At 36.8% G+C, this 15,207-nt stretch overlaps 1 protein-coding gene across 1 annotated transcript; it reads right to left on the minus strand.

Moving 5' to 3' along the window:
• Positions 1-471: 471 nt before the first annotated feature.
• tgm2l (transglutaminase 2, like) lies at positions 472-14,335 on the minus strand. The gene is made up of 13 exons (XM_048169223.1): positions 13,889-14,335; positions 12,332-12,508; positions 11,864-12,094; positions 11,032-11,150; positions 6,197-6,325; positions 5,886-6,063; positions 5,233-5,371; positions 4,557-4,660; positions 4,169-4,411; positions 1,759-2,025; positions 1,472-1,632; positions 1,142-1,278; positions 472-1,032 (listed from the first exon to the last, which is right to left on the minus strand). Exons 1-13 carry the CDS (start codon positions 13,902-13,904, stop codon positions 855-857), a joined length of 2,079 nt encoding a protein of 692 aa, XP_048025180.1. The 5' UTR covers positions 13,905-14,335; the 3' UTR covers positions 472-854.
• Between the last annotated feature and the right edge of the window lie 872 nt (positions 14,336-15,207).

A 15,207-nucleotide genomic window follows, 5' to 3' on the forward strand; every position in this document is an offset into this window, starting at 1 on the left:
TTTTCAATTCTGAAGTGAACTAATCATTTAGGTTAAAATAAAAAGTACTTTAGCCTATATTGTGTATTTGGTAGGAACAGTAAGCATTTCCTCACAGCAGGTGGCGATCAAGCTCTTGTTTATGCACAGACAACCCCATATTCTTCTTTCATAAGGGATCAGGAGAAAACAGATATGAGGTTTTTTTTAGCCATATGAGAGAGTTGATCATTCACATGACAATAATGGTGCCACTATTTACTCAGAAATGTGCCTATAATAAATGTCACCTGCTCACTAGTAAGGTTACTCTTTAGCTATCATAATTATATAAGTCACATTTACTTCTTAAGTCTTCGGTTCCATTTGTCAAATGCTACAAATGCAAGATCAATGCATGCATACATTATAATATAGCCAAACCTAAAATAACATTGATAAACAGTGATAAACAACAAGATGGACACATATAAAACATATATCTTGCAGTCATATTTACATGCAAGTATATTTTTTATTATGATTACATAACATTTATTTCAAACACAACAACAGCATTATACAGAACGTACAATAAACAATTGTTTCAAAATTATTATTAGATCAAACCAACTAAAAAAAATGCTAGAATGTATTCACAGGACTGGCTGGGCATTTTACATGTAGAAAAATAGCTTTTGTGGTTGTCATTTTCAATGTCTGCATGAAAGCATGCAAATATAATCATAAAGTAATCATAAAGGAAATGTTGCATGCTCTTTATATAAACAAATAGCAAACAAAATGTAACAGGCAAAACAGCTGTCAGCAAGCCAAGTATCGTGCTTTACAACACACTTAAATGATTTATCGTTCTCTGAATTGTACACGCTTGTCTAGATTTCTGAGACAGCATTCATATTCCGCTTTTTTGTCCGAACAATGATAGAGGCTTCTCCCTTGACATCTTTCAGCCTGTCCGAGTCAAAGTCGACAAGCAGTTTCCTCAGGCCAGCACGGGTGGGTTTGAAGGAGAATTTAACTGTCACAGCCTGACCAGGTTCAATCTTACCACTGGAGAAAGAGAGACATATAGACATTAACAGTCAACCATAACTTAGATGCACTTTAGAAAATGTATACTGGATCCTAGAATTCTGTCATTTCTAAAACTAGTACATACTGTGTTTTTATTTCTCTGGCCTCTGTTAGTCCTGCTCCCTCCACGGTAAACACGCCGCCTTGAAGACTAACAGGCAAAGGATTGGTGAAGGAGATGTGCGCTGTCAGTTTACGTGATACAATCGCATTTCCGATAATCTGAAATGTAGAACAAATGTGGGTTATTAGTAAAATTGGTCAGTAGAGCCTTTCTCATCATTTACTCACTCTCATGCCATCCCCGATGTATCTAACTTTCTTTCTTCAGATAAACACAAATGGAAATTTTTAAGAAAAGAATAAATATATATATGGGAATAAATATATTTGGGTGAACTATCCCTTTAATTACCTTAATATGAAGTGCTGGCATTTTCAAGGGGATGTTAACTTCTTGCAGGATGATGTTGTCTTGATCAGTGGGTTGGAGGAGGGCTGTGACCCTTATCATGTGATGTTCAGACACACATGCCCCATAATGGTCATACTGAAGTCGCAATACTTCTTTATGAGCTAAAAAGTGATGCAAAGATATTTTAGGAATTACTGTCAAAGGGCCCTAAATGAGAGGTGAAATTTGTTTGCAGATGCCACCATGTGCAACATAATTCAGGGTACTAAGTTTGCTAGTCTTCTTACCTTTGCGAGCTGGCACTGTGAGAGAGGTTGTCTTTCTGTGGCACTCTCCGCGGTGGATGCTATTATAGGTTATTGCGTTTGACGTGACTGTGAGTTGTGCATCTGTGTCCTCCCTGCCAGCGTTAAACACCTCTATGATCACGTCAAAGTCTGTCCCGTGGATAGCTGGGGCGTGTTTGATAAAAAGCTCAAGCTCTCCTGGGCTTTCGTTCTTTTGGCCCACTTGTCTTCCTGCTTTTTTATAAACCTCTCGCTCCTTCATTGAGCCTGTGGTGGGACAAAGCATTTGAATGTGATTAATATCAACTGTCAAAATTTCAGAATCAGTTAGCATGGATAAAATGATTTTCTTAACAATAGGTCTTGTTGTGAATAATTTGCAAGTGAAATGTATTTCCTTTTTATGCCAGCATCATCAAGACCTCTTATTTTTCAACCCAAGTGAAACAATTTTAATAATAGCTATAATACATTTTATAATATAAATAAAAAAAATAATAAATGTTTCTGGTACAATATAATGCTTCAGGTACAATAGAATATGAGACAATGAACTTCAAGTCACCATGAAATCAAAATGGACAATTCTTGTTTTTTTATGGAATATTACAGTATTTATTATAAATGATTTATCCAATTATCCAATTAAAGGATTAGTCCACTTTTAAATACACTTTTCCTGATAAATTTACTCACCCCCATGTCATCCAAGATGTTCATGTCTTTCTTTCGTCAGTCGAAAAGAAATGAAGGTTTTTGAAGAAAACATTCCAGGATTTTTCTCCTTACAGTGGATTTCAATGGCTACCAACAGATTGAAGGTCAAAATTACAGTTTCAGTGCAGCTTCAAGGGCTTTGAACGATACCAGACGGGGAATAAGGGTCTTATCTAGCGAATCGATCGGTCATTTTCGAAAAAAATACAACCGTTTATGCTTTATAAACAAAATATCGCCTTGAACGTACTTTCCGCTTCCGCATTCTTCATAACGCTTACGCTGAATGTTCTACGCCTTCCCTATTCTACTTGCGGAACGAACGCGGCGCCAGTTTCGTTTTTTTCCGTAACTTGAATAGGGAAGGCATAGGACATTCAGCGTAAGCGTTATGAAGAATGCGGAAGCGGAAAGTACGTTCAAGGCGATATTTTGTTTATAAAGCATAAACGGTTGTATTTTTTTCGAAAATGACCGATCGATTCGCTAGATAAGACCCTTATTCCCCGTCTGGTATCGTTCAAAGCCCTTGAAGCTGCACTGAAACTGTAATTTTGACCTTCAATCTGTTGGTAGCCATTGAAATCCACTGTAAGGAGAAAAATCCTGGAATGTTTTCTTCAAAAACCTTCATTTCTTTTCGACTGACGAAAGAAAGACATGAACATCTTGGATGACATGGGGGTGAGTAAATTTATCAGGAGAAGTGTATTTAAAAGTGGACTAATCCTTTAAATCCCGATGGACAAAATCAAGTCCATCTTGTCCATTTTTTCTTGTTTGAGAAAGCGTTTCACTCAGTTATATGCCACAATTGTGAAGAAACAACTATCGCAACTTCTGTTCTCTGTTCTTAGTTCACACAAAAATGAAAAATCTCTCATTAATGACTCACCCTCATGTCGTTCCAAACCCGTAAGACCTTTGTTTATCTTCAGAACACAAATAAAGATATTTCTGATAGAATCCGAGAGCTCTCTGATCCCTCCATAGACAGCAATTTAATTACCATTTTCAAGGCCCAGAAAGGTAGCAAATACATCGTTAAAATAGTCCATGTGACTACAGTGGTTCAACTTTAATTTTAGGAAGCAACAAGAATACTTTTTGTGCGCAAAAACAAAACAAAAATAGCGACTTTATTCAACAATTTCTTCTCTTCCCTGTCATTCTCCTACGCTGTTTACACTTTACACGTGAGCACCACGACGCATGCGTGCGATACTGACGAAGGAGTCGGCCAATAATCTGCACGTCTACAACGTAAACAGCGCAGGAGAATGACAGGGAAGAGAAGAAATTGTTGAATAAAGTCATTATGTTTGTTTGTTTTGTTTTTGTTCACAAAAAGTATTCTCGTCGCTTCATAACATTAAGGTTGAACCACATGGACTATTTTAATGATGTCTTTACTACCTTTCTGGGCCTTGAAAATGGTAATTAAATTGCTGTATATGGAGGGGTCAGAGAGATCTTGGATTTCATAAAAAATATAATAATTTGTGTTCCGAAGATGAACGAAGGTCTTACGGGTTTGGAACGAAATGAGGGTGAGTAATTAATGACAGAATTTTCATTTTTGGGTGAACTAACACTTTAATATCAGAACAGAGTGTCACAGATCAAAAATGAGTTTAGTTCAATAATGTTGAAACAAATGAGAAGATTTGACAGGTTGCTTGTTGGACATTACCTTCAGGATATTTGTAATTAGCAGTAATGTCCTCTCTGACGTCTCCATACACACTCTTAGTGCTAATGTTGCGTCCAATCATTTTACTGTTTTGGGACACTTGAGATCGTTCCCCATCTGGATGAACAATCCAGACGATCAGGTCTGCGTTCACCTCGGAAAACACAAATGGGATGTCATACTTCAACCCCACCTCTCCCTCTTTGACTGCACGGACTGGACAAGGCCCACAACAGAAAACTCCTGTAAAAACATGGAAGCAGAGGATGTAGGAAAACTAGCTAATATTCCAGTTTGATGCAACAGGAGATAGGAGAAAGAAGGCATTCTTTTGATTTTCTTGTTCTTTTTTTTACTTTAAGGAGTAAAGCTTATTTATAAAGATTACCATCACTCCTTTCTTGAGGCGTTGGATCTAGCACCTGCCATCCATTGTAACCTTCTGGGAGGTCATCACGTTTCATCCAGGACTCAACCCAACAGTGGTAATTCCTGAAAAAAAGGATGAAGCTAAAAGATTAAGAACTAAAGAGGAGAATGTTATTAAGAATGTTATTATTTAGAGTTATTCTTTCATAACTCAATGGGGTTATAACTTATATCTTAAAGGGATAGTTCACCCAAAAATGAAAATTCTGTCATCATTTACTCAACCTCAAGTAGTTCTAAACCTGTATGAACTTCTTTGTTCTGCTGAACACAAATGAAGACATTTGGAAAAATTTCAGTAACCAAACAGATCTCACTGACTACCATAGTATCTATTTTTCCTACTATGGTAGTAAATGGGGGGTGAAATCTGTTTGGTTACTGACATTTTTCCAAATGTCTTCCTTTGTGTTCAGCAGAACAAAGAAATTCATAAAGGTTTGGAACTACTTGAGGGTGAGTAAATGATGACAGAAGTTTTCATTATTGGGTAAACTATCCCTTTAAGTATCAAATTTGTCTCAGATCTTTCTCCTAAAATTGCTTAGAAGTAATAAAAATAGGCAGAAATGAAACAACTGTTTCATACAGAAAGGGTTTAGAGCTTTAAATTTTATGTGGATATCATAACATACCAGATACTGTCCTTCCTGCCTTCAGACACACTTTCAAGTTGATCATTCACAAGGTAATCCACAGAAATGTTTGCATCAGTGTCATGAGCAGATGAGTAATTAGTGATGCATCTGGTTGGAATGCCAAGACAGCGAAGGACTGTGGAAAGGTGATATTACTGATCACGTGTGAGACATAGACAGAAATAAAAAAACTGTCACTTGTTCAAGTGTTTTTGTGTTTTTGAATCACTAAAATGAACCGTCTCATAACAGTCATTAATCAAACTTGTAGTGTATTTGATTCACTATACAGAACCAGCTCATAGATATTTGTTCATGAATTGGGCTGCCCTGATTGCCTTATACACTTTTGGTTGACTAAGAAGAACCAGCGAGTCATTTGTTCGTGAATCTGGCTGACCTGTTTACATTGTACATTTTTGATTCATGAACTGGACTACACTGGTCATGCTGGATGCATACAGGCTGTAAGGACAACACAACATAAATACATTTCTTGCCACTATTTTGTGGTGCATGGTCCTTTCATTGCATCAGTGCAAGCCCGGAGCTCAGGTAAAATACAATTTCTTTCGTCATGCTGCTGAAGATACAGCAGCAGGAGAGAAAAGTGGTGCAGGAAACAATGACATTGATTATTTTTTTCTCACCTGTGCAGGCCACTCCTGTGAACACCCAGCACTGCCCATAACGCACTTTCTGTCCTCCACCCTCACTCCAGCGCCTTAGGATGGGCACACTGCCAGTCCAACGTGTGGGTGCCACCCCATCACCGTACTCTCCATCCCAGCGCCCAGATACCACCCCCCGGTCATCATTCGCATTCACCTATTAATGCAGATTGTATGTATGTATGGTATATAGTGTAGTTTAATTTGGTAAAAACTTAATTTATGCTTCAGCAAATATTATTATAACAAGGGGTGGAGGCAATGAATGGCCATGTTGACAGATGCCTTACCATGGCAGTAATAGTCCTGCTAACGTAAACAGGACTTGCTCTGTTGACAATATCCATCTCTGAATTTTTCATGGCTGCAGGCGAATTGTCCAGCACTTCAAAGCAAATATCCACCACATCTTTCTCAAACTGTTTGAAAAAGAGAATGCAAAGGATATGACTATCTTGTTTTGCTTGCATTAGTATATAAAGTAGGCCTACTACTTTATATACTATTTAACATTCTTCTGCATACCCCCTCTCTTCCACTTAGACTGCTGCAGTCCTTTTCCATTAAGGGACAATATTTTCCCCCTTAAACTGACTGTGCATTAAAGTGCTTTTTATTTACCTTTATATATACCTTTATAAAATAAATAATATAAATTAAATAATAATTAAATTATTAAATATATTTAAATAATAATATTTTAAATTAAAAATGTCCAAAAGAGAAATAAGCAATGATGTGATAAAACGAGAGATACTTTTAAATATTAAACTAAAACCTTAAAAACGTCTTAATGAGTGAGTCATCGAGTCATTCATTCATTCAGTAATGAAGCAAGTGGCTGTATTTTTGAAAGGGTAATTGAATAATTGACTCTCATGGTTTTTTCACAGCCACAGATCCGTTCACAAAACATTGATATGAGTTGCAGTTCTGCTGTGGCTTTCGTTGGAACTAGAGATTTTTCGATAGTGTGATCTGCCAATACCTATTTTTGCTGATTCCGATTTTCTTTCTTAGAACAGATTTATTCTTACCATAAAGTTATAAAACATATTCAGTCAAGAGCAGAAAGTGATTTTCTTTGTCTTTTGTTCTTTAAATAACATGACAGACAGCAGCAGATTTGATGTCAATTTGATGTCAATATTTTGACATCAAATTGACGTCAGTTTTTTTTTTACATCAAATTGACGTCAGTATTTTGACATCAAATTGACGTCTTTTCTTGACATCAAATTGACGTCAATATTTTGACATCAAATTGACGTCAATATTTTGACATCAAATTGACGTCAGTTTTTTGACATCAATTTGACGTCCACACACTGATGTCCAATTGATGTCAGAAAAAATATCAAATTGACGTCAAAAAAACAGGTCAAAAATGCAAATCAAACTGATATTCTTTCGACCACCAAAATAACAAAAGCAATGAAAGAAAAATACAAAGATCTGTCATGAAACTTTAAATGCACAGGCTAATAGGTCCTTATCTCAACTGCTTGTAATTACATCATTATCTATAGGACACAGATGATTGGTTCCTGCTGTATTAGTAGCCAATGAGCTTGCATGCTCAGTCTTCAAATACATGAGTAGCATTTGCCTTAGCAGTGCAGCATGCTTTCAAAAACCCTCCACCCTCCCCAGCTGCTACGGGTAATTCATGTATGCTATATTGTACAGCAGCAGTATTTTTTATATTTTTATATATATATATATATATATATATATATATATATATATATATATATATATATATTGCTAGAGGGCATTGAGGCAAATGACGTCAATTTGATGTAAAATATACATATATATATATATATATATATATATATATATATATATATATATTTTACATCAAATTGACGTCATTTGCCTCAATGCCCTCTAGCAATAGCAGTGACGTAAATGAAAATTATTGACATGATTTGATCAGCAGCTGATTGGACAGATTTTGACCCAAATGTCACATCTAACCAATCACCTGCTTATTTATTTTCTTGTGGGCTAATGAGGGTCTTTTTTTTGTTCGCGCTTGAAGTAAATTTAAAATAATTAAAAAAATAGTCTGGCCAATCTGGGGCCCCTGCACACCTGGGGCCCCTAGGCTGCAGCCAAGGCAAGCCTGTGCATTAATCCACGCCTGGCTTGGAACAATAGTACAAAACTCCCAGCATGCATCACAGCATGAATAAATTATGCTGCTGAATTGTCCTATTATTTTCTTTAATTCTAACTATTTGCTTTTAGTTTTGCTGTGTTTTTTTTCTGTCTTTTAGTAGCTTTTTGTGATGTCCAGAATTGATCTGATTGTCTGAATATTTTGTTGTCACCATTGTTGAGATTCATACTGAAAACTGACCATCATTGTGCTCTCGTAACAAAATAAAACCGATTATCGTTGAAATCTCATACCTAAACAAAACTGACTATCATTGAAATCTCATAATATAACAAAACCGGCTGTCATTGAGATCTCGTAACTGAACAAAACCTACCATCACTGAAATCTCGTAGCAGAACAGATCCAATGAAGTTAAACTGACCGTCGTTTAAATCTCATAATGGAACAAAGCTGATCATCATTGAAATCTTGTAACAAAACATAACCAACCATTATTGAAATGTCTTAATAGAACAAAACAGGCCGTCACTGAAATCTTGTCAAGGAACAAAACCTACTGTCATTGAGATCTCATTGCAAAATGAAAACGATTGAGATCTTGCAACTGAACAAAACCGACCGTCACTGTTGTCACCATTGTTGTCACCATTGTTGAGATTCATACTGAAAACCGACAGTCATTGACATCTCGTAACCGAACAAAACCGACCATCTTTGAAATCTTGTAACGGAAAAAAAACAGCTGTCATTAAAATCTTATTAAGAAACAAAGCCGCCTGTTATTCAAATCTTGTTAGGAAACAAAACCAAGTGGCATTGAAATCTTGTAATTGAAAAAAAATGGCTATTACTTAAATCTTGTAAAGGAACAAAATCGACTGTCATTGAAGTCTCATAATCCAGCAAAACCGACCGTCATTGAAATCTCGTAATGGACCAAAACCAACTGTCATAAAAATCTTTTAAAAGAACAAAACATAACGTCATTGAAATCTAGAAGCTGAGATCTCAAAAGGAACAAAACTGACTGTCACTGAGATCTAGTAAAGGACCAAAATCATTGAAATTTTGTAAAGAAACAAAACCGACCATCTTTAAAATCTCGCAAAGGAAATAAACTGACCGTCATTGAAATCTCATAACTGAACAAAACTGACCATCATTGAAATCTCGTAATTAAACAAAACCGACAGTTTAATTTGTTTCAAATTCAACCATCATTGAAATCTCATAACGGAACCAAACTGACTGTCATTGAGATCCCATAACCGAACAAAAACCGACCATAATTGAAATCTCATAAAGAAACAAAACCAACCATCTTTGAAATCTCATAAAGGAACAAAGCAACAAAACCATCATTAAAATAAATAAATAGGTGACAATCAAAAGTGTAATGCCGCAATGCATGCTGGGAACAATAATAGACAACTCCCAGCATGCATCACAGCATGAATAGATTATGCAGCTGAAATGTCCTATTATTTTTATAATTCTAAAAATTTGCTTTTATTTTTGCTGTGGTTTTTGTTCTGTCTAAGAAGAAGGTTTTAGGACAACTTTGATGAAAGGTTTTGATCCATTTCAAATGTTGACTACTGTATTAAAGATTATAAAATCATCATCTGATCTCATTTCAGTTTTCTTTGCTACTGCAAATGTGTTTCATAAAGACATTGTCATAGCAGCCAGAGAAGACAAACATATTATAAGAGTTAAGAGTTCAACTAATGGAAACACCAATCACCATTGTGGTGACTTAAAAACATGAGCATTAAACTTCTGTAAACGAATGACAGAAATAAAGTCAATATGGTTCGTAATATGTGAAGCTGTAATGCTGTTTGTGGAGTTGTTTAATCCTCCTCTGCTGAGATCTGGAGAGATTTAATGTCTTATTTTATCTTGAGTTGATTTCTGTGGCTGTGGCTGAAGTCAGCTGTAGCTCTTGTGTTTCTGTTTTTCTATTTTTTTCTGTTCTCTTTATCTTCAGGGATTCTGCTTGTTAACAGGCTTGTTAATGCTAAGATGATTCTATAAATAATATATAAAGATTTTGTGGCTCAGATAAGGTCTAGTTATTTCTTTGCTCTTGGCTGACATGTGGCATTGCTATGGCTGACATGTGGCATTGCTACTTGTGGCTCAGATCTGGCAAACAGGAGCGGTCTGCCCAAGTGGCATCATTCCACGTCACATATGGCCCAGATCATCATAACACACGTAGCAGATGTGGGCCGGATCTGGTCCGGCACAAAGTTGCTATCTAGCATCAACTAAATGCTAGATGTATGTGAAGTATGTAAAGTACGCAGCATAGACGTCCAATAATTTTACACACTGCTCTGTTATTGTAGGGGCATCAACGTTACATTTTCACGCCCCTAAACATGACACAGAACAAAACAAACTGTGATTGGTTGCGTTACATGTCAGTCAGATGGTCTCTGGGCAGTCCTTGGCCAATGAAAGCTGTTATGGAGTCCAGACTTTCTGCTGTCAGTCTGAAAGGTCTGGCTACGCACGACTATTGACATTATGAGATTGAGTTGAGATTATTGTGGTGATTAACAGTAAATGCTGTCCATAGTGCCTGACTTATATTATACAGAGAAAGTTTGGGACTTATAGTTCCCCCACGTAATCTGGTGTATCAAGTTTTTCTTGATCCACCCCAGACCTCCAATTTCTGTTTGACTGAAAGGGGACAGTCACTTGTTTGTGAGACAGACATTGTTTGATATCTACAGAGAGTGATTACCCATCAGACAAGCCCTCTGCGGTTCTCCTGCCACCGATCTGTCACAATTCACACTTTGCCTCATCTGAATTCCACCACCATGCAACATCACCCATAAATCCTGACTGTGTGTCAGTCATCTCAGGCCATGACACTTTCTCAGAGAGGACACTGACCACAAGACTGTCTAAACAGATGGGGGCTGTATAAGTTTGGATCTTTGGTGAGCACGTGTGAATGCATTTGTAGGTTACCTGCCCAAAGTTCCAGGATACAGTAGTGATATCATCCCATGAGCCCTGGTACAAGATCCCGTTTTCATTTAAAATGTACTCCTGCAGCAGTTCCTCACTGGGAAGGTACACTGAGTCATCTACAGGAAGAAATATAATTGAGCATTGTGTGTAAGGCCACAATGATCACATATGCTACATTCTTTTGAATTTGGTTTCTTTCTTCTGCTGAACACAAAAGAAGAAATTTTGAAGAAAGCCAGTAACCAAACAGTTGATGGGCCCCATTGACTTCCATAGTATTTTTTTTTCCATACTATGTTAGTCATTGGGGCCCGTCAGCCATATTCTTCAAAATATCTTCTTTTGTCCTTAGCAGAAGAAAGAAATTCATACAGGTTTGGTACAACTTGAGGGTGAGTAAATGATGACAGAATTTTCATTTTTGGGTGAACTATCCCTTTAAGGCCCGTTCACATCAAGGGCGATGATTAAAATGAGAACTATAATTAAAGTTTTAATAATTGTTCTAATTCTATGAGAATAGGGAAGTCCATGACACAGCATTAAATATCATCTTCCGCTTTAAATGCTCAAATTCTTTTAATGATATCATTCCTCTGTCTTGTTATCATTACAATTATCATTCTGTCTTACCCAACAATATAGGCTGTCAAGCTCCAAAATAACAAAAAAGCAGCATAAAACTATAATAATAGTGGCCAATGCAACTTCAGCACTATATTCCAAGTCTTTCAGGTTATACAATAGCTTTGTGTGAGAAATAAAACCTTTGCATGAAAGAAACAAAGTCATGATTTTTTGGGTGAGCAAAATACTTTAAATACCTCACCTTTACACCAGGGATTGAAAAGCAGGTAGAAAGTCTGAGGCTCGGTTTGCTCCAGGATCTGCCCATCACCTGAGAGCAAAACTACAGTCATGCTGTACAGACCCACAGGAGCATCAGCAGGGCTGTGGAGGGTCAGCATCACCTCACCCTGAGCATTACGCTGACTGAACCACCATTTCCCATGATCCTGCTCTGAATCTAACACCTTCAAGACCACCTCATTATTCTTACCTGTAACACACAAACACATGCACAGAAATTAGAGGATAAATATACATTTACACAATATAAAACATATGTGTCTTATGCTGTTGTCATATCCATTTTAGTATTTTCGTGATTGAGTGACTTCAACTATACAGATCGGTCTAAGATTATTACAGGTTCAAGCCACAGTCCAAAACCTGTAAGCCATCTATTTGTCTTTCTCACTGCTTAATCTGTTACTCTCTCCTTCGTATTACTCACCCAGGTGTAGTATGAGGTTGAGCTGGTGGTCTGGGATCTGTGGGATGTGCTCAGTACACTGCAGGACTACAGAGAAGGGCTGACCTCTGCGCACCAGCAGACGCTCCACGTCCATCTCCTCTGTGCGGTGAGCATGGTTATTCTCATAACACTGCAGATCTATATCACTCAGTATGGCTGGACACAAAAGAAATGAATAAATATCCTAAATATCTAATATTCTAAATATACATTTAGTTGAAGTGGGCCTTAGTTTTCTTTATCTATAATGTTCTGTCTCTTTTTTTGGGGTGGCTAAATTTATTTTGATTATGGGATGGATTAGTGATGTGGTTGCCTAGCAAATTTTGTTCTCCAGCCTTGCTGACCAGTTTGAGATATGCAAATTTGGATCATCTTCTTATGAACTGCAGTATTGATTTGCATTACATTTGCATACATTATCTTTGTACGGCAGTGGGGTCTAAAAGTCTAGGACCGAAAATGTATTACTAAACAAAAAAAAAATAAGAACGTTTTAAGATTTAGACTCTAATCAAAGGTAAGCAAATTGTTAACTTCTACAAAAAATTCCACTGAAGTACAAAATGATCTTTGGGACAATTTCAAACATTCTTATTCTCAACATGTTTAGTCTGCATGAGATGCCAAATAACAGTTTTGGGGAAGGAAGAGAACATAATAAACTGCTGATGATGTGTGAAGTTTCATAGTTTGTGGTTGCAAGGATGTAACTACGATAGCAAACTAAAACTTTTTTTCTCTCACAAAGCATTAAAATGTACATGTCTAATGTATGTGGTAACACATCTGATCAGTTTGGATTCTTCTATTGCTTCTTGATGCTACATTTACTTTTAATATTACTGGCATGCCACTTTCTTTATCGCTTTCCAAGCTGAGGCTATAAAGCTCAGACCTCACAAAGAGATCCAATACGGGACCAAATAAAATATCACAGTCCGCCAACAAGTCAGTGGTCCGTTTCCATATTTATTTTAACAGTGCAGAGCATTTCCAACCCACCTGCCCAACATGACACACAGCCAACAGAAGTATTGCCACCAGGAATATTTTACTAGGAACTTTAGCATCTCATAATTTTGCTGTTTGAGAAATAATATAATTAATTAAAAAAAAGAGTAATATATTTTTAATTTGAACCAGTGTAGAAAGACCACATTAGTGGAATATAAATTAAAAAGTAATTTGGAGTGTAGATGTTTTTTTTTGTTTGTTTTTTAAACCTATGGAAAAGTATCATGCAGCCCTCTTGGCGAAACTCTTGACCACCAAACTGCTTTATGTAATATATTTGAATTCACTTATAAGCAGTTTTTTATAAACTTAACAATACCATTACAAAACAACCTTTATAGTAATTCATTAGTAAACAAAGCATATTACATTTATTATATTGCAAGTGTGTGTGACAGGCGTTTATGCTAAATAGCACACTGTATTATTGCTCTCAAGCATATGAATATACTTAATTCTGACTTTTAGCTTAATAATACAAATATATTAAGTGACAGAACATTAAAGTGACATTCTTACCACTATGCCTGGCCATTGATGGATTTATCCTGACACTTCTTGTAAGTGATCGGTGAGCCTTTGTAAAATCCTGCTCTTGCAAATTTCCGTAGTCCAGTCCAAGACAGTTGTCCTCCCTGTAGCACCTTTGCTTTTTTAGGATCCGTTTTATAGCGAAAGAGCGTCCACGCCCCTTGACGCCGCACCATCTCTATCGTCGACTGTCCTTCTTTCTGCGTAAGACACACCCTGACTCACACATCCTCCCCGTGGCCTTTATGACCTCTGACATCACACACACATACAAGTTCCTCAAGTAGCCAGAAGTGCTAAGTGTGTAGACAGTGATCTGTGTGTATAGCTCTACCTCTGCCTCCGTGGAAAAAGGATAAAGGTTACGGAATTTACTACAACCGGCATAATTTCTGGAATCACGTCATTACTGGAAACACTTTCTTTTGCGAACGAGCCAGGGTCACACACAGGGGCCTTTGTTAAAAAGAGAAGTTCTGATGGTTGGGTAACACTTCCATAGTATTAGATCTACTCCACCCCTATTTTCCTGACTCATAGACAGTTACTTTCTATTTTTAATTTCTCTGTAGGTCTCCTATTTAAGCAGAGGTAGAAAAGACATTAATTCTTACGGGTAACGTGAATTAGGCCTGAAATGTTGGATTAAATAAGGCTACACTTTTTCCTGGCATAAATAATAAAAATCAGGCATTTGACTTTAGTTCAGTTCTTTTTCCAAGTTCAACAGTATGAAGGCAGATGTTTCATCAAATATTTCCAGACTAAATGTACTAAAAGTAAAGTAAAGTCTTTCCTCCACAAATTTTCTCTGTACAACTGAATGTAAAACATGCATTGAGTAACACACACAATATAGCGGTTTAACATATATTATCTATAATGTGTAAAGTGTAATGCACTGTTATGAAATGTCTAACGTGCCAGATAGAGGTCAAAGGATCATATTGCAGAAGCAACTAAAACTTCTGACATAATTTTGTGAGAAATTTCCCTACTATTTGTGGAGTTAATTAAATTCCATTAAGCTCCCTCACTGATGTTATAACAGCATTAAACTTTTAACAACTGGGAGCCACATAGATCATTAGAATTCTCTTTCCCAAAATAAAGTCATATGTCTGCCGTATTGTCTGGAAGAACAATGACCTCTCCGGCAGTGGATTCTCACCATGCTGTGACATTACTACAGTGCTTTTTGATTACACAGGGACACAGAAGGGTCTCTGTCTTGCCTATATGATGGGAAGCAACACCATACCACACCTACAGAATGTGCATGCGTGTGACACTGAGATGAGGAATGC

Source organism: Megalobrama amblycephala, linkage group LG19 (genome assembly GCF_018812025.1).
Source record: "Megalobrama amblycephala isolate DHTTF-2021 linkage group LG19, ASM1881202v1, whole genome shotgun sequence".
NCBI lineage: Eukaryota > Metazoa > Chordata > Actinopteri > Cypriniformes > Xenocyprididae > Megalobrama > Megalobrama amblycephala.

Excerpts from the sequence above, each read along its gene's own strand:
- tgm2l (XM_048169223.1), bottom strand. Across the intron at positions 4,412-4,556 it reads GCCTCAAGAAAGGAGTGATG|GAGTTTTCTGTTGTGGGCCT; the intron begins GTAATCTTTATA and ends ATGTTTTTACAG. Across the intron at positions 2,026-4,168 it reads TAATTACAAATATCCTGAAG|GCTCAATGAAGGAGCGAGAG; the intron begins GTAATGTCCAAC and ends GTCCCACCACAG.